Raw genomic sequence first — 27,340 nt, 5'->3', positions numbered from 1 at the left:
ATTCCACATATTGATGCACTGATTGCGGGCGACCACAGAATTCTAACACAATAAGCAAGTGATGGATTTACCGTGCTAGTTTCTGAAAAGTAAAACCAATGCAACCAAGCTATAGTATAGAGAACATACAGTAGGGCCACTCTATTGAACTTTTTCGTGCGACGCATATCTTATTACGCACGTGATTACCCTATTTGCAGCCAGTAAATTGCATTGTGTAACGAATAGGATTGACGATATGGCAAACGGCAGCCAGTAAACTAATTAAATATACAGCAGACAGCTGCACAGCGAAGTGGCACTACTGTATATTCCTATACTGTGACCAAGCTCTAACATGATTAATACTTATTTGTACTTTGTCATTTTGTACACGGTAGTTTAGACAGTGAATTTTCTTGTGTTTTGTAAAAATCCATCATAAAAGAGTGGACGAAAATTCAAGCCATCAAACTAACATTTATTGTTGACGACATTTTATGGCAATTTCATAATTACCAACGAGACCCCTTCTGCAGACAAGCAGCCCACTCAGTGACTCTCTCGGCAGTTCAAAAATCATACTTCTTGTATACCATGTTTATAAACCGTATAATTGAAGAAGGCTACCAAAGATGTGAGGAAATCATTGTTTGCAGCGGTTGAAGACGATCTAAATATTCATATTCACATAGTGCTCTTAATCTCTTACATCCCTTATCCTTAAACCGAATGACGTATCTTCCTGTTCTCTTATTTATCCTCCTAAGTCCTCTTGTTATCTTATACATTTTTTTTACTAATTTTTTAAGTCCTTTGCTATTCATTCAAAAAATCTTCTTAGTACAACGACTATTGTTTTTCCTGTCTTCCTGATCATATTTGCTGCATTTATCCATTTATCTGAGAGTTTATTTTGATCACCTAGAGCCTTTCTCAAATCTTCCCTTAAAACCAGACCACCCTCTTCATATTGAAATGTTTTAAAATTCAAATTTTGTTTTTGAAAAATTGCGTACACAAATCATATCAATAATTTTGCATTCATGAGCAGAACGCACAAAAAAATTCTCATTCTTAAACCAAAAGTAAACATTCTAAAAGGTAAGATATTTACAGCGTTCTAAAATGTAGAGAAATTCTGCGTGTTGCATCGAAGCAGTAGCTGACAAAACCATTTAACGGTTAAGCCTGATTAATAGGTTTTTTCAAAGTACCCAAAAACTGAAGTACATTTTAGAAAGAGAATTTCGTATCTAATCCTGAGGTTATAAAGACGTTATAGTTTGTATATTTTCTCCGTTATTGCACTGCGTATATATAGTGGCGGATAACTAATTACGGGGCCTGTAGGCTGCGACAAAGCTGTGGGGTTTTAAGTGATATTTGTTCCTACAAATAATTTCAGTGTTTTGATGACGTTTGCGTTTCTTGCGTTCCATTGCTTTTGCATTTTCTGGCTTCTGTTTGTAACTCATATAGTGTAAACATTGAGGAACAAATTTAATGTTCAAACTGAGTAAGTCTCCTGCACTTTATGAGTTTTGTGCATTCAGCATTAAAACAGTAGATCGTAAAGTTTCCAGCAGCATATATGGTCGAATTTTAGAACATAAAGGCAAAAGGTAAAATATGTCTAAATATAACGGGCGTCTTGAAAAGCGGGCCTGTAGGCTTCAGCCTACTTAGCCTACTGCGTTTATAATACGTTACTGCGTGTATGCAGTCAAAATGCTTTTATCTCATTTTAGTATTTATTTGTTCAGTATAAAGCAAAATATGCGATGTTTACAAAGACGCAAAATTGTTTTGTAAAATGCTGTTGTAGATTGAATAAATGTCTTTATCTACGACAAATTTGACAGGAAACTGATCACTTTTAAATATTTGTTGACAGAAAGAACTCTGCAAAATTACTTTTAAGATCATCATGTGGAACACATTTATTTGTTTTATTTGTAAAGTAAACATCACTAAACCATGCAAGCAAAACAGTCCATAGATTGCTTTTCAAATTTTTAAAACTTAACCCTATGTTTGAATATTTTATATTTTATCCATAAAAACGCATTTTATAAAAAAAAACGTAAAATAAATGGCAACTTTAAAATTATTTTTGTATTCATTTCGATCTTTAGAACGCACATATCGACACAGCTGTAATGGATGTTTTAGTTTTTTTGATTATTCACTGAATATAATAACACAATTTTGACTTTGAAGCTTTTTAATTGGTTCATTTTGAAGTATGAATATTGATGATTATTATTTGAAAACTGAAAAGGACATTTCTTAATTGCATTTTAAAAGAGAAGCACAGAAAAAAAGACCTCTCTAGGAAAGTTGGACAGATAATATATCATTTCATATCTTCATGGCCGTACACGTGTTTTTGCAAGTTTTGGTATGTTCAATTGGTATTGTTGGAAATTCTCTTGTGATCGTTACACTGTTAAAACAAAAGATTCTGTTAAAGAAGAACTACTACTTTCTTGTTTTACATCTCGCAATATGTGACGCATTTTCACTATTGGTATTATTTCTCATTAAGATCAATTTGAAAATCAATATACTTTGGTTCAGCTGCGTACGTATACGACACATAAGTTTGCCTTTTTGTGTAACTGGAATATCTATGATGTTGATCATTTCAGTTCTACGATATCGTGCGACAGTTTATCCATTGAAACCTTCCTTCAGTCGAGGAAAGATAAAAATCGTTTGTTGTTTAGCATACATCATTGGTTTGGTTGCGACAGTTGGAATGAGAATTCAAGAGTGCATTGTGGATCCTCAAGGACGTTATTACATTTACACAGCGTTTGCGTTTTATTCATGTTTCTACATTTTCCCAATAATCTTCATGACTGTGACTTACTCCATAATAGCTCGAGCATTGATGAAACAAAGAAAAGCAATACGAGCACTCTCCAATCCGACAAATTCTCATGTACCATCCTCCACCAGCTCAAGTCTTCGAAGATATATTCGAAGTTTGAAAACATTTTTTGTTTGTGCTTTAACGGTTCTTTGTTTTTCAGTTGGTCATATTTATAATATGACAGCTTTGTTGCAGCAGTACTATAATGAAGAATCTAACATGACACATGCATTTGTTGGTAATTGGCTTAGAATTCTGGGATCGTACGTTGTCAATCCATTAATCTATGGAATATTTGACAGAAAAGTGCTGTACTTTTGGAAGTGCTGCACAGGAAAGCAAATTTAAGCAAATGCAGATAACAAAACGTTTTTAATCACTTGCATGATTCCTGTTCTAATCTAGTAGTGGAGATGTTTAAAAATTTTACTGTCTTGAAACAAGAATTATGCCTTTCACGAATTTAATAATAGAATTAAGAAGAAGGAAGACCTCTAATGCCTTCTTTAAAAATTTAATTGCTTTGAATAACACAACACAGAAAGTAACCAAAATAACTCAAAGTTAGCTGCAAAATAACTTAAGCAATATATAAGTGCACACTACAACCCAAATAACTAATGACACTTGTGGTCATTTTTCTAGTAAATAATAAAGGTTTTCTTCATTATAATACTATTTTTCAATTTTTCCTTCTGTGGAATGTTGGAAAAGTGTTGATGCCAGTCTTTTAAAGATTCAAGAGAGAAATATATACATAGAAAGATAAAATAAATTATTAATAAATAGAACCTAAAATGGCTTCGCATTCAGAAAAAAGCAAATTAAAATAAATTTGTGTCCTAGAAGAACTACTACTGGAAGAACTATACTTTCTTCTCTTGCATCTCGCAATATGTGACTTACTTTCACTGTTAAGTATATTATTCTTCGTTGTCATATATTACGCTTGGAAAAGCGTTCCGATCTTTTTTCAGATGTTCTGCAAATGGCAAATACATATTATTTAAAGCAAGTGAAGTTTGTATGATGTTGATCATTTAAGTTCTACGTTATCATGTGATATTTCATCTATTGAAACCTTCCTTCAGTAAACGAAAGATGAAAATAATTTGTGGTTTAGGCTACATCATGGGTTTGGTTGCTAGAGTTGGATTTTTAATTCAAGGGTGCATTGTGGATCATCGAAATCATTATAACATAAACCAAGTATTTGCCTTTCTTTTCTTGTTTCTACATTTTCCCAATAATATTCATGATTGTAATTCACTCCATATTCGCCCGAGCATTTATCAAACAAAAAAAGCACTAAGAGCTAACTCCAATCCAATACAATTTCATACACAGTTCTCCACCTGCTCAAGTCTTCAAAGACTCACTCAGAATCGTAAGAATTTTTTCGTTTGCATCAGCACAGTTCTCTGCTTTGCAGCTGGTAATATTTATTATTTGGTTGTATATTCGCTGAATATTAGCAGTGTTTTTTCATCTACTGTTTCAATTAATCTTAACATTGCTTATGCTGTACGTATTTTGGGATCACACTCGTTAAATCCTCTGATCTGAAAAGTATGAAAATTGCGAAAATCTAGTTTTAACGAAATTTTCATACTTTTAATAAAGTCAATAGCTATACGAACGCAGCATAACAATATGATATGAATAAGCTCGTTCTCGAAAACCAAATCATTTATTTTAAAGCTTTCGATGACAGAAAGCAACAATTCTTTAATTTTCATAGCCAACATCATGTTCTTGACTTGATGAAAAAAAACTAACAACCGTTTTTTTTTTCACACGATATATAACTACCATCATTGTCTATAAGAGTGAATAAATGAGATAAATCTCACACGTTCTCAGTGAACTTTCGAAAATTTCTCAATATTTCACTATTTTTTTAAGGGTTGCATCACTAAGCCATGCAAGTTAAATTTTTAAAAATTAAACCTTTGGTTGAATATTTTATACTTTATACTATTGAGCTGTAACAGATAGAAGGCTACTTGTAATAGAAAAGCTTAATAATTTTTTGAAGCCAAATTTGACCTCCAGACACGCGTGTCTGCCCAATAAGACTAGAAAAGGTGATCACGAGAGTATTTCCAACAATGCCAAATACATACATTGCGACATGCAAAAATACAAATGCTGCCATTAAAATATGATATGATATATTATCTGCAAATATTCTAGAGTGGCCCTTTTTCTGGGTTTATTTTTAATTTAAAATGTAATAAAGACCTGCGTGTTTTTCAATTTTTAAATAACAGTCAGCAGTCTTCGCTTTTTTACTTCTGCAATATATATATTGTTGGATGGTGCTAAAAACGTACTTCAAACTTAACCAATTAAAAACCTTAAAACGAAAACTGTGTTAATATATTCAATGAATGAGCAGAAAAACTAATACAGCCATTACAGCTGTGTCAATATGTGCGTTCTCTTCAACGAAACGAATACAAAAGTAATTTTGAAGTTGCCATTTTCTGTAGTGTTTTCATTGTCGATTTCCACTGGTTGCCATATTGATAAATAATCGCATGTAGCAAAAAGGGTTTGTGTTGATTTTGTGCTGTGTAACGAGATGCATTTTGTAGCAACTTATTAACGCGGCTGCTTAGGCCAATTTGAATTCAAATCAAATTGGAATTGAATCAAACAAAAAGAACTAATATACAGCCATCACAGCATAGGCGTACCGGAACTATCATTTCTGGAGCGGCTGTGAATAATTTTAGCAATGTAGGATCGGCCTTATTTCTCCCACCTAACTTTTAAAATTTGCCCAACTTTTTAATATTCAAACTGTCTTTAGGATAGCAGCTGCCAACCTGCCCTCCTTCGCTTACGCCTATGCATTAGAGTTTACACAGTAAGCGTGCTCTCAAGTTTAAAATGAATTCGAAAACATTTGTAGATTTGCCATTTATAGAATGTTTTCACCAAGGATTTAGAACCCAGTCCCGTGAATCATAGATGTGTAACTATTAAGGCGAAGCAAGCTCTTTAACAGAATCTTCTTTCAATATTGAAGCGATCACAAAAGTATTTCCAGCAATGCCAAAATGCACAACAAATGTATTTAACTGCTACAATTACAGTTTATATATATGTTGGTATATGAATGATGTAAATTGTAAGTTTTATTCCTTACAAGTATTTTCTTAAAAATTTTCCCGCAAGCAACACATGTCTACATTGCTTTTCAAATTTGTCAGTCATGACCGCTGGTTTATAACTACAAAGTAAATGGTTTGATTCTGGGAGTATCGTTACATATTTGTAGATGTAGATCGTCCAGGTTGGTATAGTCCTGAGAAGGACTGTTTTTGCTATTGTTGACTGACGTTTCGACAACCTTAGCGGTAGTCATCTTTAGTGTCAAATGAGGAGTAAACGTCAGGTTAGCCGTATTTGTTATCTGGTTCTTACGTTTACTCCTCATTTGACTCTGAAGGTGACTACCGCTAAGGTTGTCGAAACGTCAGTCAACAACAACAAAAACAGTCCTTCTCAGGTTTATAACTATTTCATTTAAATGCATGGAAGCACATTACTTCTATCAAGAATAGTTGAGTGACGACCCTGAAAACCATTTACAACATTACATCGGCATGAAAACAACACTTTATAGTGTATTCACTATATCGGCAACCATTTACCAATATCTGTCCTTTTTTATTTTTATTCTGAACACGAAATCCTTACGATTATTTCCTCTTCATTTTTTTGCTTGCATCAAACATTCCATTTATGTCAGGACTAAAGATTCCCATGCATTTCTAGAGCACACGCGATGATTGCGTCGATTGAAAATTTATGTTTATCAAAACATTAAAGCAAATGTTAATTGCATGTTTTTTCTTTACGTATTTCATTCTAAATCCCTAGGATTGTTATTAAACGTCCAATTGCTACATAAACTTCTTTCATATATTGAATAACGTCTTTACCTATGGGGCTGATTACATGAGCCGGGAAGCTTATACATTTTCACTTGTCTCGATATGTTCATTTGGCGTTATTGGAAATAGTCTTGTGATCGCTTCGTTATTAAGACAAAAGATTTTGTTAAAGAAGAACTTCTACTTTCTTGTCTTGCATCTCGCGATATGTGACTTGCTGGTACTGCTAACAATATTTCCAATATGCATCATAAGAGTCACTACATCGTTCAACTGCGTGCGTATGGATCGCACAATAGTTTGGTTTCAAATAAGTGGAGTTTCTATGATGTTGATCATTTCATTTTTACGTTATCGTGCGATAGTTCATCCATTGAAACCTTCTTTCAGTCGACGAAAGATAAAAATCGTTTGTGGCTTAGCGTTTGTGAGTTATTGCTCTCATTCTAGATATTCCATTGGACTCTAATAGCCTCTAGCCAGCGTTTATTTCACTCCTGAAAACCGAATAAAGGAGATGGAAGAACAGTCATTTGCTTGATTCGCCAGGAGTTGTAATGCATAAGGAAAAGTAGCCTTAAGATCACCATTACAACTGCCAAAGAAATTACGACTGAAAAAAGTATTTTAATAAAAGACAAAGCAATTGGTCTTTATTATTATTCCAACAGGCCTATCACATTCATCGTATCAATCCTTCACTGAACCATGGTGTACACCCGTAGAGTGATTAGACGATTTTCTGTTGGTTGTTTATTTATTTAATTTAAATGAAGTGAAGTCAATGAACAGTTAATCACGATCTCATTCATAATTCGGAATTTTTAAAAGCTCAAATGTTGTTGTTCGTCCATCGCAAGCGATGATGACCTTGAAAAGTTAACTCAAGTACTAGAAGACTGGGTACGGTGAGTTCTGAGGTGGCTAATGAGCCCAATCTTGGCACGGAATGTTCTCGAGCACGAAGGGCAAACCAGAGATGCATCTGATGTTGAAGCACTGGCTGCTCTTGATTTCCGCAGCTCACGTTTCTGTTTGGCTTCCATAGTCCGCCCTTCTTCTGATGCTTGACAGCCCTTGAAGATGAGATCACGCCATGTTGATCGGTTCCCTGCAAGTTTGTCCCATGTTGCGGTGTTGATGTTAAAGGACTTCAGTGAGGTCTTTAATGTGTCCTTGAACCGCTTCTTCTGGCCTCCGACTGATCTTTTGCCGTTTGAGAGCTCACCATAAAGCAGTTGCTTAGGTATCCGCTCATCTGGCGTGCGAGCAATGTGGCCTGCCCATCGGATCTGTGCTCTCATCAGCAAGGTTTAGATGGATGGCTGGTTGGATTGAGAGAGGACATCTGTGTCTGGCACCTTGTCTTGATTTTCAATATCCGACGGAGACAGGTTGTGTGGAAGTGATTCAGCTGTCTCGCATGCCTCTGGTAAACAGTCCAGGATTGACATGCAAAAAGGAGAGTTGGTAATACTATGGCAGAGTAGACCTTCAGTTTCATAGCAGTAATGATCCCTCTACGCTCCCAAACGTTTGTGCGCAACCTGCCAAATGCGGAGTTGGCTTTGGCGATCCGGTTGTTCACCTCTGCATCAATAGTCACAGCTCTGGAAAGAGTGCTCCCTTAATATGTGAATTTGTCAACTGTCTGCAGACGCTGTCCATTCTCTAGTATGGTAGGCTCAGTGTAGTGTGTATGAGGAGAAGGCTGATGCATGACCTCTGTCTTCTTGGTACTGATGGTTAGACCAAAGTTGTCACAGTCTGCGGAAAACTTATTCATGCTGATCTACAACTCCGATTCTGAAGACGCGTTGAGGGCGCAGTCATCAGCAAACAGGAAGTCACGAATGATGGTCTCCTTAACCTTTGTGATAGCTTGCAGTCTACGTAGGTTGAACACGCTCCCATCCATTCTATATTTGATGCTGATACCATCTACACCATAGTGATAAGCACAGTTAGCATGGCAGTGAAAACCATGCTGAACAATGTTGGAGCCAATACACAGCCCTGTTTGACACCATTTGTGACTGGGAAGGGTTCGGAGTATTCACCATCAACTAGTACTCTGGCCAACATGCCATCGTGAAATTGACGAACCATCAAGGTGAACTTCTCTGGACAGCCAAACTTGGACATAATTCTCCACAGGCCCTGACGGGAGACTGTGTCAAAAGCTTTTGTCCAATCGACAAAGGTGGTGTACAGATCTTGGTTCTGCTCTTGACACTTTTCCTGGAGTTTTCGGGCTGCGAAAATCATATCAACAGTTCCACGGCCCTTACGAAAACCACACTGTGATTCTGGTAGCAGTCTTTCTTCAAGGTGGTGTATTAGCCGGTTTAGTAACACTCGGGCAAGAACTTTCCCAGCTATTGATAGGAGTGAGATGCCACTATGATTATCACAGGACTGACGGTTGCCCTTCCTCTTGTATAGGTGAATAATCGAGGCATCTTTCAATTCATGGGGGATGGATCCTTCAGCCCAGAAGGATTGGAAGAGGTCAGTGAGCTTCTGGATAAATGTGGGACCACCAACTTTATATATCTCGGATGGAATAGCATCTTCACCAGGGGCTTTACCACTAGAGAGCTTGTTTATCGCCTCCCTGACTTCTGATTCAAGGGGTGGAACATCCATGGTCGTGTTGATGTTGACCTGGGGCAACCTGTCTATTGCGTCATCATTGATGGAAGAAGGACGGTTGAAGACAGCTTCAAAATGTTCAGCCCACCTATGCAAGATCTTTTCCTTCTCGGTATTGAGTGAAGTCACATCTAAGCTCAATAGAGGGGAATTTCCTGACGATCGAGGTCCATATATGGTGTTGAGAGCTTCATAGAACCGCTTTGTATCATTTCTGTCGGCATAGGCTTGGATTTCATCAGCCTTAGCACTGAGCCAGGAATCTCTCATCACCCGCAGCTTACACTGAACTGTTCTCCGTGCACTGGCAAAGGCATTCTTCTTGTAGACTGAAGTTGGATCATCTTGGTACGCACGATGAAGTCTGCATTTCATCAAGTAGGGCCTGAATCTCCTCATCATTCTCATCAAACCAATCATGTTGATATCGGGAAGGGTAGCCCAACACTTTCACTGCAGTTGAGTGAGCTGTGTCCCTAAAGGATTCCCAGTCTTCTTCAACGTTACCTCCTGGATTGAAGTTGGCAATTTGGGATTCTAGGTCTGTGGATAGAGCTGCACTTGTTTGATATTTTTTCAGCTTGGCAACATTTATCCTCTTTTTGGTCATGCATCACTGTGGACGTCTCTTTGGTTTGATGCGGATGTTCATTTTAGAAATGATGAGTCTGTGGTCGGTCCAGCACTCTGCACCACACATGGCCTTGGTAATTCTGACATCCTGCCTGTCTTTCTTCCTGACAATGATGTAGTCGATGAGAGGCCAGTGTTTCGACCGGGGGTGCATCCATGATGTTTTGTTCCTGTTGGGCAGCCGGAATATGGTATTGGTTATAAGGAGACAATACGATGAACATAACTCCAGCAGGCGCAGGCCATTGCTGTTGCACTTGCCTACCCCACTCTTTCCAATGACTCCATCCCAGGCAGAATCACGGCCTACCCTTGCGTTAAAATCCCCAAGTAGGATCAGCTTATCAGTACTGCGCACGGATGAAAGCATAGTATCCAGATCTTCGTAGAATCTGTCTTTCACATCTTCAGGATTTTTCATTATAGGTGCATAGGCACTGATGAGTGTGGCCCGTTTACCATCATGTAGTTGAATCTGCATTGACATGAGACGATCGTTTGTACCTTTAGGGAGATTGGCAAGCTTTTGCACAAGATGGTTCCTGATGGCAAAACCTACCCCAGACTCCCGGCGCTCATCGGCAGAACAGCCACTCCAGAAGAAAGTGTAGCCACCTCCATATTCAGTCAGCTGCCCCTCATTAGCGAAACGAGTTTCACTCAGTGCTGCAATGTCGATGTTATATCTTGCAAGTTCTCTGGCAACTAAAGCAGTTCTCCTCTCTGGTCTGTCTGATGAAGGGTTGTCAAGTAATGTACGCATATTCCATGTGCCTAAGGTTATCGGTGTAACCTTAAATTTTTTCTTTCCTTTATTTCGACCGCAGGTGTGGGATTCCCGCCAACCGCGGCTTGCTGGCCAGGATGAAGGTTGAAGCAGGCTTTTTCTAGGACACCTTTTCTAGTCCCTTTCTCATGTGAGGTGAGCAGTGCATCCCTAAAGAGAGCTGCTCAGACACCCAGGTAGACGCCGAGTTCACTGCTGCTTCAGTCAGTACGAAAGCAACCATTAGACCTGGGCCGCCTGTGTGCAGGTCTGCAACTACAGCTCCCAGTGTATCCACACCTGCTGCTTCGTCGCTCGCCCATCGCCACAGGGCTTAAGGAAAAAAAATCTTAACTTCTAGGTTAAGTGGTGTTGCCAAGACGTATGCAGGAATTTATTATAGTGAGGAAAAGCTGGCAGATGTCAACCTCACTCTTCTCTGAAATCACGTGGATCCAGTGGCAAGACAGTGTCGAGACGACTGGTGGTGACCTCAGATGCAGGAGTATTCGGTTACTGCTAGATGTTATGCAGTCCATCAACGGAGCTCCACCCGGAACCAGACAAGTATAGTTTGGGACAGCAAATTACCAAAACGGAACAAGATGGATGGCGGATGAAGGTAGCACAATGGCAAGTCATGGCAGATGGACCCTGGGACCAACTAACCTACGAGATAAGACAGCACCTGGTCTAATCACACTGTTCTCCAGCAGTTTAAGGAACAAGTCCAGCTGGCACATAACTCACAAGATGCTCTTGAGAGACCAGGTATCTAACCTACAACGGCCATGAATCGCCATGTGTTACCCTTGATGTTTTAGCAATGCAGTCAACCTCTTAAAGATGGTTGGATGAGATAACTTTTCAGAGATGAAAAGATGAGATCACTTTGTCTGGGCACGTCGCTGGCAGTACTGTCTACGGCATTACAGATAGCAAATGTTGATCATTATGATGATGATAACAAATGGCCAGACTACAAAGCTCAAATATTCCATTGGTGAATGATGATGACATGTAATACTTATCGGAACGTTTAGAAAAGATAATGTTTACTTTATACGGAGTCTCAATTGCTTTGTGTACTATACAGAGAGCTCAAAGTACACACCAAAAACTCATTCTAATACTTTGTGATTGCTAATTAGGAGCAACCTTTGAAATTTTAAATTTAGTCAACTTAATATTACCACTGAAATTACTTGGTCTTCCATCTTGTTAGTGTCACATGACACAAGTGTCCCAATTTTCGACCCTAATGCATAGACAATTCGCAAAATTACTCATATAATCTCCTGTCTTGTGTGTGACGTTTGGGAAATTGTCATCGGCCTTTTCATGGTACATTTCTAACAGGCCAACGAGTACAGCTGCATTACATCTATTTTCTGTTTGTCTGAGTCATTGTGGGAAGTATGTTCCATTCTTATATTAAAGAGATTAGTTTTTTGACTATGGGTAAAATGCCTTTAGAAAGAACGTAATTTGAAATTAAGGAATAACAATATCATGCTATCCAAACTGCAAGAAATGATATTTCAGAGGTATTGGCTGTTTTCTAAGATATTTATCTTCTCTTTTTGGTAAAGTATTGATGTTATCTGTTTCCTGGAGTATTCATGCTCTCTGTTTTCTAAAGCATTCATGCTCTCTGTTTTCTATAAAGCATTCATGCTCTCCCTACTATTAAAAAAGTTTTACTTTCTTTTTTAACGTTCTCTATTTTCGTAACTGCGTAAAAGCACTATTGATATTGCGCATTTAAAAAAATGACAAGTTTTCTTTAAAATAACCATGTTTCAACATCTCATGATGCCATCTTCAGTATTCTAAGGAATATTATGTATGTAATGAATATATATAAGAGTAATATGATACTGTGATACAATTTATACATTTATGAATAGATTATATTACAATGGGTTTCAAAAGTTGACACATTCAGGAGTGGCTCCGGGCATAAGCTCCCGGTGTTTACAAAATGCTCCTTACGGCGTGCGTCTCAAACAGCCTCTGTCAACCAAGTCCAACTCCTGGCCTGCTCGTGTGGCTTTACTTCTAAGCCCGGCGGAACTGCTTTTACCGACAGGAGAAGGGGCGAAGGCGGGTCTCTGGCGCCTTAAAACCAGATGCTTCGGGCAGGTGGTGGCTCGTTAACCCAGGAAGGTAGCCCACCTAAGGGGAGGAAAACCCTGACTCCAAACTGCCGCTGCCTTGCGGTGTACTCGGTCATGGGAAAGGCTAAGAGATGGAACTCCGAAGAAGAAAGCTGCACCTGCTGGGGCTGCTCTACACGTGGCAGCTTCTGCACCTGTGGATTATTGAGCGTCAGTAGGCGAGAGGGTGGAGACGGGCATGTACATCCCCTCTTCACCTAAAACATTCACCTGTGCTAGTCAGGCAAGCAGGTTTGCCGGAAGCAAGTGATGCAACCATCCCTTTTTTGCGCAAGCTATCTCAAGTCCTGTGGCGATGGAGAAATGGTGACTGCAACAGGCAGAGGATGCTGCTGGAAGTTCTTAGCCATGACTCTGCACGCAGGTGGCTGCGAATTGATGGTCGTCCACCATAAACCTAGGGCAGATACGGCGCCCGTATTCTCTCGCAGTGACAGAGCAGCCCTTGTTAGGGTTAGCACTGCTCTCTCCACATGGGGAAGGGGAGATAAAAGGATCCCTGAACAAAGCCTGCCCTACTTGCACCTGGCAGGAATTGCACCTGCCTGGGCATCCAACTAAGCGGTTGTACAACTAAGGATAACAAAACAAGAAAGCGCTTAACCATTGGGGCATGGAACGTGAGAACGTTGTTGGACAGAGGAGTCAGACCAGAGCAACGCACTGCTCTAATAGCAAGTATGCTTGGACACTACCAGGTGGACATAGCCGCATTGAGTGAGACCAGACTTGCAGATGAAACTCAACTGGAAGAGGTCGGTTGTGGCTACACCTTCTACTGCATTGGGAAACCGGACAACTCCCCAAGACACTCAGGCGTGGGATTTGCCATACGCACTCAGCTCGCAAGGCGACTAGTCAGCTTGCCACAGGGCATCAGCGATCACCTCATGATCCTGCGGCTGAAACTTCAGAAAGACTGCAACGCAACAATTGTCAGCGCCTACACCCCTACAATGACAAACCCAGATGAAGTGAAGGAAGCCTTCTACGAAGAGCTCAACCAGCCCAGCTACTCTCCAGTGTTGACCGCAGAGACAAACTCATCATCCTTGGAGACTTTAACGCACGAGTTGGAGTAGACTACACCATCTGGCCAAGCATCCTGGGTCGTCATGGAACTAGCAAGTGCAACTCCAATGGCCTGATGCTACTATCTCTGTGCGCACAGCACGAGCTAACCATCACTAACACTCTCTTTCAACAAGCTGACAAGCTGAAGAACACATGGATGCACCCTCGCTCCAAACAGTGGCACATGCTGGACTACGTAATCGTCCGCCAGAGGGACCGCAGAGACGTGCACATCACACTCTGCATGCGAGGTGCCGACTGCTGGTCTGATCACCGCCTGCTACAGAGCAAGATGAACATCCAGCTTGCCAGAAAGAACAAATCAGCAAGAGAGAAGCCACTGAGGAAGTTGAATGTAGCTCGCATTCCACCCATCAAAGAAAAGCTGCAAGAGAAACTAGAGGTAGCCCTTGGAAACTTTAACATCACGAGCGAGGATATAGAGGAAGACTGGAGCACTTTCAAAGAAGCCGTCTACAACTCTGCAGCGAGTGTCCTTGGATACGTTGAGCGAAAACATCGAGACTGGTTTGACGAGAATGATGCTGAGATCAACAGGCTTATTGATAGGCTCCATAAGGCTCACAGCGACCTTATAGGGGACAAAGCTTGCGAGAAGAAGAAGCAAGACTTCCAGCAAGTGAGGCAGCATGTGCAACACAAGCTGCGGGAAATGAAGAACGCCTGGTGGAAAAAGAAAGCCGAAAAAATCCAAGTGGCAGCTGATACTCACGACTCAAAAAAGCTCCACGATGGGCTTCACGCGGTGTACAGTACAAAATCGTCAGGCTCTACCCCCATCAGATCTGCAGACCGAACGACACTGCCAACAGACAAAGCTGACATACTTTCACGCTGGGCTGAGCACTTCAACAAACTGCTGAATGGAGAGTCACAGATGAACGAAGAAGCCATAGAGTCCCTCCCCCCAGGCTGCCAATCAAAGAGGAAATTGCCGACCCACCCACCAACGACGAGGTTGCAAAAGCCCTCAGGCAGACAAGGTCTGGAAAGGCTCCTGGGGCTGATGGCATTCCAGCTGACGTCTACAAGAACGGAGGCTAGGCACTCCTGGACAAACTGACATCCCTGTTCCAGGAGGTTTGGAAAGTTCCCAAGGTCCCCCAGGACTTCAAAGATGCTGCCGTCGTGCACATCTATAAGAGGAAAGGCGATAAGACCTCATGTGACAACCATCGAGGCATATCCCTCCTCTGCATCGCAGGCAAGGTTTTGGCCCGAGTAGTCCTCAACAGGCTAATCACAAATGTTGCTGAGGCCATCGTCCCTGAATCTCAGTGTGCTTTCCGGGCAGACAGCGGAACTACTGACATGGTTTTCGCTATTCGTCAGTTGCCGGAAAAGTGTCGCGAGCAAAACAAGGAACTCCACATGGTCTTCGTAGACCTAACTAAGGCATTCTACACCGTTAATCGGGAAGGCCTTTCGAGGATCCTGGGAAAATTTGGGTGTCCAAAGAAGCTAGTCTCTCTGGTAGCCTCCTTTCACGATGGCATGCAGGCAAGAGTCCGGGAAAGTGGGGAGACATCGGACCCATTTCCTGTGAAGAACGGTGTGAAGCAAGGTTGTGTTCTTGCCCCCACTCTCGTCTCCATCCTGCTCGCAGCGATGCTGCTCGACGCCTTCCGCGACTTCGACAAAGGGGTGTACATTCAGTTCCGCACTGATGGAAAGCTCTTCAACCTCAGAAGACATTCGACTTTGTTTGCGATACATGTATCAAGTGATGTATCCGATAACTTGGTCCTAATTTGTCAATATTGTTAGGTTCTACCTTCTTTAGTATATATTGACTTACACCAAGAAATAGAAATATCACAGATAACTATTACAATCACATTTAATGTTCAACGTTAGTGTCTATGGTCTATGATCTATCTTACAATGGTTAAACTACTTCTATTTATACGAGATATTACGTATGGATATATTTGTTTCTTTACTAAATATGTTTAATTTACAATCAACGGAAAGCTATTAGGAACGATAAAAGTATTGTGATTATTGCACATAACTATCTCTTAAAATAATCATTTAGTTAGTTACACTTGACTTAATTATTTACTAATTACAGAAAGAATATGAGACCATATCTTAACAAATATATTGCCAGATTTGCGAGAAATTTACGTTAATGGTGATCGTAGCAGGAGACACAATTTTGAATTTTTTAAAAGTTTCCATTTGACTGACATCTACAGTACAAACAGCTTTATTTAACGTATTAAACGGTTGACTAATAAGTGTAAATATCTATTTGAGGCTTGACTTTACCTTTATATCATGATCACTTGTTTGCATAATGAGTACAGGAATGTTATCGCCTCTTTAAATTATATCACAGTTTACAGTACACCATGGGCGTCAATCCTGCTATAATTGGGGGGAACATATTCATATATTCTTTTATGCCAGGCTGATTTTTTTTGAAAATGAAATTGTTTTGAAAAGAAATTAGCCAAACATAGCAGATTATATGAATATGGTCCCCCCAATTGAGACAGGATTGACGCCAATGCAGTACACAAGATATCACCGGTATAAAGCAAAAGTTATAACATCTGCAAAATGTTTGACTCAACATGACGTCCATGACACTCAGTTGGCCAGGCAAAATATTTCATGGTTCTGAAATGAAAATAAAGAAAGTGTGGCCATTCTTTGAGGCGTATCAAAGCAGCAAGTTTTGGTCCTGCTATGTAAATTTTAGAGCATTATCATCATTCATTTCTTTACACTCTTTTGTTTTTGAAGTGAGAGAGCACAAAACAATTTGCATAGCAGGGCAAAGTTTGCAAACTAGTTACGTCATTTGAACTAAAATCTTGTCGATTAAGGGCTGACTCTAGCAGCAACGTAGCAAGAAATGTTCTTGAAAACGAAACAGAAATAAAATCTTAATGAAAGTGTAGTGCGTTATTCATTCATTCTGCAAATAAATGGCTTATTTTCAGGGCATTTACCAATATATGCACACACATAAACCACATAAAACTTTTTTTCAGTATGGTATGTAAAAAATACAACATTTTTAAAACTTTTGATATTCGCTCGTTTTGAAATCCTCTTTTTGCAGTCGAGAAGAAGTTGCTGAGTTTAGAGTATAAATACGTAAATTCTATCAAAGGTTGGTAAATGTTAAAAAGAACAATTTGAGAACAAAGTTTATTGGTTTGTTGGTTTGTGATCGCAATTATTTTTGTTTAAAATACTGTGTAATTCAAGGAACAATATGATGGCAACATTTCAAGAAATTTGCAGACGTTTTATCTAAGTTAAAAATCTTTATGGCTGAGGAAAATGAAGTGTATGTCTTTGGATCAGCCTCGTCAAAGAATTAACTTCCTCCAGATTTGGATGAATCTCAGGTATACATACTAGGAAAAATAAAAATTTTGATGCACTAATTTATTGTTGAAAAAATACAGAAAATCAGAAAGTATATTTTTGATAATGAAAAATATATCATGCAATGGGATAGTGTGATTTTTCTGGGGGAGACCTTCAATCTGTAAAACTTCTGAGCCGATCGTTGAGAATAAAATATAGGGCTTTTATATATGAGGTAGAATTTTTTTTTACTTGTTTTACTTGGGTTTTACATTTTGGTGACAGAACAATATTTAAACTAAGCCTCTATAGGTTTATCCATTAAAACAAAGAACCGTTGAAACAACTGAAATACTTTCACTGAAATAAAAATTGCTTGTCACTAATTGTTTTAAAGCACGTGTAGCCAAAACAAAACAACATAAGAGAAGCACAAGTGCCAGACTGCTGGATAATAAAAAATATATGCTGAATAATTGAAATAAGGCTGAATAATGATCAAACATGTGCTGAGTAAATGAAATAAAGCTAAATAATAATAAAAAAATGTGCTGAATAATTGAAATAAAGCTGAAAAATGAGAAAAAATAGAGTGAATAATTGAAAATAGGAAGGTCAATGATATTTAATTTACTACATATAATATTTAAAAATAAGAATCATTACATTTGGTGTAATTCTGGCGGATATGGCACCCCATAAAAAAGTACTTATTATATTTTTATACATATACATATTAAATTGGATTTATTTTTTCATAAAAAATCATCACACCTAATTTTTTTTCATAAAAGGAATTAATCCCAGTATAAATAAGATCCATTAATTTTGATATTACTATTATTATCAGGCAATGCACAACAAAACAATTTTTATATATATTTTTATATATATTTTTATATAAAATTTACAGAGTTTAAAAAATCTTCTTCTTTGAGTAATAATAATGCATAGAAAAGAAAACTGGAAAATGAAAAAAAAGATGGTTCACACAATACATATATATATGAAGGATTCATATACAAAAAAAGAAAAAGATGAAAACAATTTTAATGAGAATAAATTCAGAAAAGAATTTGAAAATCTATTTCTATCATACAATTTTCCATGTTATCACTCACAAGATTCACATTTTGGTTGGAAACTAACAAATAATGTTTTTAATAATATAAAGATAGAGCTAAATAAGTTAGAAAGAAAAGATTGAAATGATAATGAATAAGAAAACTGAAGAAAAAATGAATGAATTTGAAAAGGAAAATGTGCAACAAATAGAAGAATATAGAAACTTACTAAGATTGGGATTTGAAGAAACAATAGAAGAAATGCATAAGAAAATAAAAAAAGGTAAGGAATGTGATTTTTCTTCCCATTTACTTATCAAAAAATGCAATATATAAATGCTTCATGCATTCTAGAAAGGAAAAGTTGTGAATAAAGAAACTTTTGATGGATATTCCAAAAAGTAATCTAGAAGAATATAAAATAAATGATGTCAAAAAAAAACTGATAAATACATCAAGATACAATTTATATTCAAGAAAAAATAGTGAAATATTGTACATGATGTAATTTCTTAATGGAGAATGCTATTGCAAAGAACATTGGTTGTATGTTGAATTTCGCTGGAGGGAAAATATTGTTCGGTGGATGCAAAATCGAAAACAAATAATTCAATGCAATTAACTTAAATACGCAAACGTGATTATATGCCATTTGCATTTATTTGCAATGCTGATAAAAATTATAAAGTTCAATGGATTCCTCCTTATTATCAAAAATTGCATTTTTAAAAAAAACTTTGATGGGAATTCCAGTTATAATTTAGAAGAATATAAAATAAATGATGTCAAAAAGACTGTTAAATACATCAAGGTGCAATTTATATTCAAGGAACAATAGTGAAATACTCTACATGATAAACTATTTCAAAGTTTACATTATAAAATTTCCTAATACTTGAATGGATTCCTCGTTGTTAACAATAATTACCTCTTAATGTTTACTTATTGTTTAAAAATAATGATTTATATGTTTTTTTATAATAAATTTGTTTTATACATGTGTGATTACTGTTTTTTTTGTTAAATATTGTAATGTAATTTAATATGTACCTGTATCATTGCTGGCTCATTCCTTTTTTATTTTTGTAACCGCTGACCACTTCCAAAACGATCCCCCTAGTTTTTTATTATAGATTGTCTTATGACTATTTTTAGTCATAACGTAATCTGCAATAAAAAATATGAGCCTGCAATGATATATATATATATATATATGCACATATATTAGTTTACTACTTTGGTGTTGTTTCATGTTCTGTGCTGGGCATCAGTAATGTGACACGATGTTCTGTTTCCTGATGTAATACAATAATGTTTTTCCTGTAATGGTGGTCTGACACCATATCTCGTTTCCTGTACTGGTGATACGACACAATATTCTGTTTCTTGTACTGGTGGTCTGACACCATATCTCGTTTCCTGTACCTGTGATGTGACACATTATTCTGTTTCCTGTACTGGTGGTCGGACACCATATCCTGTTTCCTTTACTGGTGATGTGACACAATTTTCTGTTTCCTGTACTGGATGTCTGACACCATATCTCGTTTCCTGTACCGGTGATGTGTTACAATACTCTGTTTCCTGTACTGGAGGTCTGACACCATATCTCGTTTCCTGTACCGGTGATGTGTTACAATACTCTGTTTCCTGTACTGGAGGTCTGACACCATATCTCGTTTCCTGTACCGGCGATGTGACACAATATTCTGTTTCCTGTACTGGTGGTCGTACACCATATCCTGTTTCCTGTACTGGTGATGTGACACAATATTCTGTTTCCTGCACTGGTGGTCGGACACCATATCTCGTTTCCTGTACTGGTGATGTGATACAATATTTTGTTTCCTGTACTGGTGGTCGTACACCATATCCTGTTTCCTGTACTGGTGATGTGACACAATATTCTGTTTCCTGCACTGGTGGTCGGACACCATATCTCGTTTCCTGTACTGGTGATGTGACACAATATTTTGTTTCCTGCACTGGCGGTCGGACACCATATCCTGTTTCCTGTACTGGTGATGAGACTTCATGTTTTTTTCCTGTACTTGTAGTGTAACACCATGCTTTGTTCCATGCACAACTGACGTGGCTCTAGCCATCAAAATCAATCTTTTTTACTGCAAGCTGTTATTTAAAATATCTCATGTTTAACCTGAAAAACAGAAACGGTTCTTTGTTCATTTATGATGAGGGGAAGATTCAATGCATTTTAATTTAGAATTGCTACAGTGTGAGAGATAGATATGAACAAAACAAAAAAGGTAGAAGTTGTGTTATTTAGGTTCCGACTGTTATGGCATTTTTATATTCCACTTTGCCTCAACTCACTTGACATTCAAACCCCTTCATAACGATATGTACCAGTGTGAAATTTTTTATATGTTGCAGCAGTAGCTTTGTACAATTTTTTAGAACTACATTAAATTGCAGAAGCGTTTTATTTCAAATTTTTTGAAAATTTTTTTTGCAGTTTATGTTACTTTGATTATTGTACTTGATGAACATAGGATCTATTTTTCGGTACAATAATGCTAAATATAAAAAAAATGCCACCAAAGAGAGCATGTCGTAAGTTTTTAACTTTAGCAACGCTAAAGATCATATTAACGTGTTTTAAGCCATATTTTACCCCACAAAAAAGCAAATAAATAGCTGTTTTTGAACTGTACTTTTGGTGTATGTTATTCTAAGCTATTATGGAAAGATTCATTCTTATTGTAAGATTTAGTTGTCATAGCAATGACTTGAAGATGTCTCATCTCACCGATTTACTCGCCTTGCGTAGTTGCTCTCTCAAAAACGTCATAATAGTCTTTGTACTTCTATGTTGCTCGTAAAATATTTGTTTTGTTTAATTTATTGTATATTCTCGTAATTTTTACTTTAAAATGTTATGGGAAGTAAACGGAATAGGAAAAGAAAAGCTGTTAGAACTTTGCCATGGAAAATCAAGAAGATGGCCAAACATTGCCGATACTGCAATGAAAATCCTTGCATTTCCGGAATGAAAATTGGCAGCAATACAGAGAAGATTCGCAAATGTCCACCTCCAATGAAAAACGTCATTGAAGGTACTATTTTTATTGACTTGTCAGTGCATTTTGGTGTTTTCATGATGTTCAATTGTCCCGAGTGTGGTGGTAACATACACTTTCGTCTTGACTTGAAGAAGAAAAATGGCTATTCCCATTACATAATCCTTGAATGTTTTAGTGATGAATGTGAGTGAAAATACTGCTTTAATACATCGAAGAAGCAAGGTCATTCCCATGAAATTAATGTTAGAGCAGTGTTAGCATTTCGTGCAATTTGTCATGGACACTCTGCCATGCTTACATTCAACAAGGTGATGAACATGCCAGCTCCTCTAAGTTGCCAAAACTTCACTAATATTCAAAATAATAAACTATTGCCTGTTATGAAAAAGTTGGCCAATGATAGTATGTTGTCTTGGGCAATGAAAATGAAAGAAGCACTTGACAATGAGAATGGAAAATTTGGCATTTCACTAGATGGGACATGGCAAAAGAGAGGGCATACCTCCCATAACGGTGTTGTCACCGCTATATCGCTGGACATCAAGAAATGTCTAGATATAGAAGTGCTTTCAGACAAGTGCCAGCAGGGCTTGGAAGGGCAAAAGAAAGTGCATGAAGTGAGATATTATGAATGGAAGGCTTCCCACAACTGCAAAATCTACTATAAAGGAATTTCAAATTGTATGGAGACTTGTAAAGAAATCAAAATTTTTGAGCTGTCCATTGTGGCCGGAGGATTGAGATACAAGAATATGTTGGGTGATGGTTACTCATGAACATATAGTGCAATAGTTAAAAGAAAGCCATATGGAATAGATTGCAATAAAAAAAAACTAGAATGCATTGCACATGTGCAAAAGAGAGTGGGTAGTTGCCTTCGGAAGTTGAAGAGTTTGCATAAAGGAGTCAAAATGAGTGATGGTAAATGTGTGAGTGGAAAGGATAGATTGACTGATGCTAAAATTGATCTTTTGCAAAATTACTATGGATTGGCAGCGAGAGAAAACCTGCATGGCATTGATAAAATGGCAAAAGCGATCAAGGCATCCATTCATCATGTGGCATTAAGTAATGATAACCCTCAACATGAACTTTACCCTGATACTGAAGACAGTTGTTGTGGATACAAGAAAGACACTACAGCATACCATCATAAGAATGGTATGCCAAAAAGCATTGTGGAGCTAATTGAATCCATTTATGAAAGTCTTAGCGAGGAAAGGTTGTTGCTAAAGAGTACGCATGGTTTTACGCAAAATGTGAATGAGTGTCTGAACGAGTTAATATGGGAAAGATGTCCAAAGTCCACATATGTGGAACAGGAAACTGTAGCACTTTCAAGTTACTTGGCTGAGCTTAAATTTAATGAAAGAGATATATCATTTTTCTAATTATTAAGTAACTTGGTTATACTACCTGGAGTGCTTACTGTTAGGAATGACGATACATTACATATGTATTAAACAAAGTATTATACATCTGATCATAGTGTTAGTCACATGATTTAGTAAGCACTATTTATTGTATGCTAATTTTACATTTTCACACTTTAACTTGTGTTCTGCTCGACACCGCATGGCTTAGATCAACGCTCTTTATGTAACTAAAACTATTAAATATATGTCGTTTTGCTTTTGCTTTAACAATAAATTAACAGGTTATGGGCCCAGGACACTAGAACGTCTGGGTAGTATCGAAGATTTGAGTTTAAAGCAATGAAATGTTTTAAATAAAACGAAGTGAGACTGAAGCGTGCAACAATATGGCGATGTCACCCGACTTTGCATTGAAAATGACAAAGCTGAATGGGAAAAACTATCGCGACTGGGCATTTAACATGCGATTACACCTCGAAAGTTTAGATCTATTTGAACACGCCGATGGATCTGCAGAAAGTCCTGCTGATGATGCTCCTGAAGCGGTGAAAAAGAAGTTCATATCTTCCGCGAAGAAGGCGTGGACTTACATTTGTTTGGCCGTCGAGCCTGAACAAATAATCCATGTCCGGGAAACGAAAACAGCGAAAGAGGCGTGGGATGCCCTAAAAGCCCAATTTGCACGAGAGTCAATTTTGTTGAAAATCAAGTTAAGGCAGCAATACTTTTCCTGCAAATTCCAGTCTGGAAGTAATATGTTGCAACATATCAATCACATGCGTTCACTTCAAGGAATTGGCGATGACCTTGTTGGCAAGTCTGCCGGATGAGTACAAACCTCTGATTACCGCATTAGATGCTGTTGGGGAAGATAGCTTAACGTTTCAAAAAGTCAAAGGCATGTTGTTGAATGATGTGGACAGAATGGGTGATGAAAAGTAGTATGAGGATGCCTATTCCGTTGAAAGAGGTAGATTCAACAATGACAAGTCAACTCATGGAAAAGGGAAAGAACGAACTGATTATAAGAAACAATTTCAAGGAGTTTGTCACAATTGCAAGAAAAAGGGACACTTTGCCAGAGACTGTCCAGAACGTTATAAAAGAGGGAATAAGCAACAACATGGTGAACAAAATAAGGGATCCGTCAATTGTGCAGAGAAAGATGAAGCTGATCTTGATCAAGAAGCTTTAATTACATCCAACTGTGGAGATAATGTCCACTGGATTGTAGACTCTGGTGCTACTCAGCACATGACATACCAAAAGAACTGTCTATATGATTATGTGGATTTCAAGAAGCCATGCATTGTAAACCTAGGTGATGATCGAACCATATCAGCGTATGGAAAAGGATCATACAATATTTTGGCAGATATCAATGGTCATACCCAAAATATTAGTCTTCGTGAAGTACTGTATCTTCCAGAATTAGGAAAAAACTTGTTATCTGTAAGAGCAATGACAAGATTGGGCGCCTCAATAAAGTTTCAAGGAGATGAATGCTTAATCTCAAGAAATGGAAAGTTATTGGCAAAAGGTGAGATATGTGGAAAATTATTTGTGTTAAAAACTATCGGTGATGAGCAAGTCAATGTTGCGAAGAAAATGTCTCAGGGAGAATTATGGCATTGTCGGTTTGGGCATTTGGGATATGATAACATTTCGAAACTTGCTAAAGGTAATATGGTTAAAGGAATGAATAATTTTCAAGAAGATGAAATCAGGTCTGTGTGTGAATCATGTATTATGGGGAAACAACATAGGACTCCCTATCCAAAGAACGACCCTCACCGAGCAGAGAAGTCATTCGAAATTGTTCACAGTGATGTGTGTGGTCCAATGGAGATACCATCTCTTGGAAAATCTTTATATTTTGTCACATTTATTGATGACCTTTCCCGATATACACAAGTATATTTCATCAAACAGAAAAACCAAGTCCTGGAAAAGTTCAAGGAATTTGTAAACTATGCTGAGAATTCTGGGAAGAAGGTGAATATCTTGCGCACTGATAATGGAGGTGAATACTGCTCTAAAGAATTCAATTCATACTTGAAAGAAAAAAGCATAACACATCAAACCACTGTCCCCCACAATCTAGCACAAAACGGAGTGGCTGAACGGATGAACAGGACACTATTAGAAACCTCTCGATCGATGATGGCTCATGCAGACATTCCCACTGAATTCTGGGCTGAGGCTGTGAGTACAGCAACCTATATAAGAAACCGAAGTCCTACTACTGCTGTGAAAGAGGTAACACCATTTGAATGTTTCTTTGGTTATAAGCCAGATGTGTCAAGCATGAAGGTATTTGGTTGCTTAGCTTATGCCCATATTCCTAATATCAAACGGAAGTAATTAGGCGCTAAATCCTCAAAATGCATATTTGTGGGTTACCCTGAAGGTATAAAAGGATTCAAATTGTACAATCCAGAAACAAAGTCATTCATCAAGAGCCGAGATGTAATTTTTGATGAATGGAAGTTTTACAACTTTGACAATAAAAATTCAAACACTGCTAATACTTTTGAGATACAGACACCTTTTATGCAAACAGATGATTATAACGAAGAAAATGATGATATTGCTGTAAGAGAAGATAATATTTTTAATCCTGAACCTAATAATCCAGTGGGAGAAACTTATGAAGAAACTTTTATGCAACAAGTTAAGAATCTGAATTCTCAAAGAGAACGAAGACCCCCTGTTAGATACCCCGATGAAGAGGTATATGTTGCAGATGATCTCACTGCAGATATTAACGAACCCAGGAACATTAATGAAGCATGGTCATGTGATCAGAAAAAGGAATGGATTGAAGCCACTGATGCTGAGTATATTTCACTGATGGAGAATAAAACGTGGGAGCTGGTAGCTTTACCCAGTGGAAAGAATGTAGTTGGAAGTAAATGGGTTTTCAAGGTCAAGCGGAATGCTGATGGATCGATTGAGAAATTCAAAGCGCGTCTGGTAGCCCAAGGATACTCGCAAGCTGCGGGAGTTGATTTCCAGGAGGTATTCTCGCCTGTGATACGCAACACTTCAATGAGGTCTTTACTTGCTCTGGCTAACTCGCTGGATTGGGAAACTCATCAGATGGACGTAAAGTCAGCGTTTCTACAAGGAGATCTTAATGAAGAGATTTACATGCGTCAGCCAGATGGGTATGTTGATAAAGGTAATCCTAATCATGTATGCAAACTGAAAAAGAGCTTGTATGGCTTAAAACAAGCAACTCGATGCTGGAATTCCTCAATAGACCATTACTTGAAGACAAGTGGGTACAAACAAGCCGATTCAGACCAATGTTTGTATATGAAATCAATCACAGCAAGGGATGGAAGAATCAGTTTTGTCATCCTGTCTATTCATGTAGATGATATTTTACTTTTCTCTAACAGTATCGATATGTTGAATAAAGAAAAGTTATTAATTGGCAAACGATTTAAAGTTCAAGACTTGGGTGAAGTAAACTATGTTCTTGGCATGGTAGTTAAACGTGACCGGAAGTCAAAAAAGCTGACCGTTGGCCAACCAAAATATCTTGAAGGTATTCTCAAGAGATTTCAAATGGAAAATTGTAAACCTGTTAGTACACCAATGTAAGTAGGAAAACAGTTTTGTGCATTATCCGAAGATGAAAAGCCCATTAATGTTCAAGAGTACCAAAAGATGATTGAATGCCTTACATATGTTTCAACTGCAACACGTCCTGATTTAGCAAATGCAGTTGGAATTCTGGCAAGATACATGTCTAGACCTGGAATGGAACATTTCAAAGGAGTAAAAAGAGTTTTAAGATATACTAAAGGGACTATTAATCATGGTCTAGTATTTAAAGCTAATGAAGAAAAGCAAATGATTATTGGATATTCTGATGCTGATTGGGGAAACGATTTGGATACTAGAAGATCAATATCTGGGTATGTGTTTCAAATTAAAGGAAGCACCGTAAGTTGGTGTAGCAAAAGGCAAACAGGTATTGCAAGGTCTTCAACCGAAGCTGAATACGTCGCACTAAGTTTAGCTACACAAGAAATTGTGTGGTTGAAGAAGCTCCTACAAGATGTGAATGTAAGATCAGAAAAATCATTGGTTATTTATGAAGATAACCAAGGAGCTATCGAACTATCAAAGAATGCCAAGTTTCCTAACCGCACCAAACATATTGACATTGCATTTCACTTTATTCGAGAGAAAGTTGGGAATGGGTCAATTGATGCGAAGTACTGCCCTACAGATCAAATGTTAGCCGACATCATGACCAAAAGTCTATCTAAGGAAAAATTTATAAAATTCAGGGAACTATTGGGAGTTTCTGAAATCAATTAACTTTAGTCTTGTTTAATAATGATATCCTCAAGTGGGAGTGTTAGGAATGACGATACATTACATATGTATTAAACAAAGTATTATACATCTG

The 27,340-nt window shown here is 37.9% G+C and overlaps 2 protein-coding genes across 2 annotated transcripts; both read left to right on the top strand.

The window, feature by feature from the left end:
- The first annotated feature begins 13,682 nt into the window (after positions 1 to 13,682).
- On the top strand, positions 13,683 to 14,084 carry LOC124455452. The gene has a single exon (XM_047006088.1). It carries the CDS (start codon positions 13,683 to 13,685, stop codon positions 14,082 to 14,084), a length of 402 nt encoding a protein of 133 aa, XP_046862044.1.
- Positions 14,085 to 26,589: 12,505 nt separating this feature from the next.
- LOC124455389 (secreted RxLR effector protein 161-like) lies at positions 26,590 to 27,249 on the top strand. Its single transcript, XM_047006042.1, has one exon. The coding sequence runs from the start codon at positions 26,590 to 26,592 to the stop codon at positions 27,247 to 27,249; it is 660 nt and encodes a 219-aa protein (XP_046861998.1).
- The last annotated feature ends 91 nt before the right edge of the window (positions 27,250 to 27,340 follow it).

This window comes from Xenia sp. Carnegie-2017, unplaced genomic scaffold, assembly GCF_021976095.1.
Source record: "Xenia sp. Carnegie-2017 unplaced genomic scaffold, XeniaSp_v1 HiC_scaffold_13, whole genome shotgun sequence".
Classification (NCBI taxonomy): Eukaryota; Metazoa; Cnidaria; class Anthozoa; order Malacalcyonacea; family Xeniidae; genus Xenia; species Xenia sp. Carnegie-2017.
This window is presented reverse-complemented; position numbering and strand designations above follow the sequence as displayed.

Coding starts and splice junctions, on each gene's coding strand:
- LOC124455389 (XM_047006042.1), top strand. CDS start 26,590: ATGATTGAATGCCTTACATATGTTTCAACTGCAACACGTCCTGATTTA.
- LOC124455452 (XM_047006088.1), top strand. CDS start 13,683: ATGCTTGGACACTACCAGGTGGACATAGCCGCATTGAGTGAGACCAGA.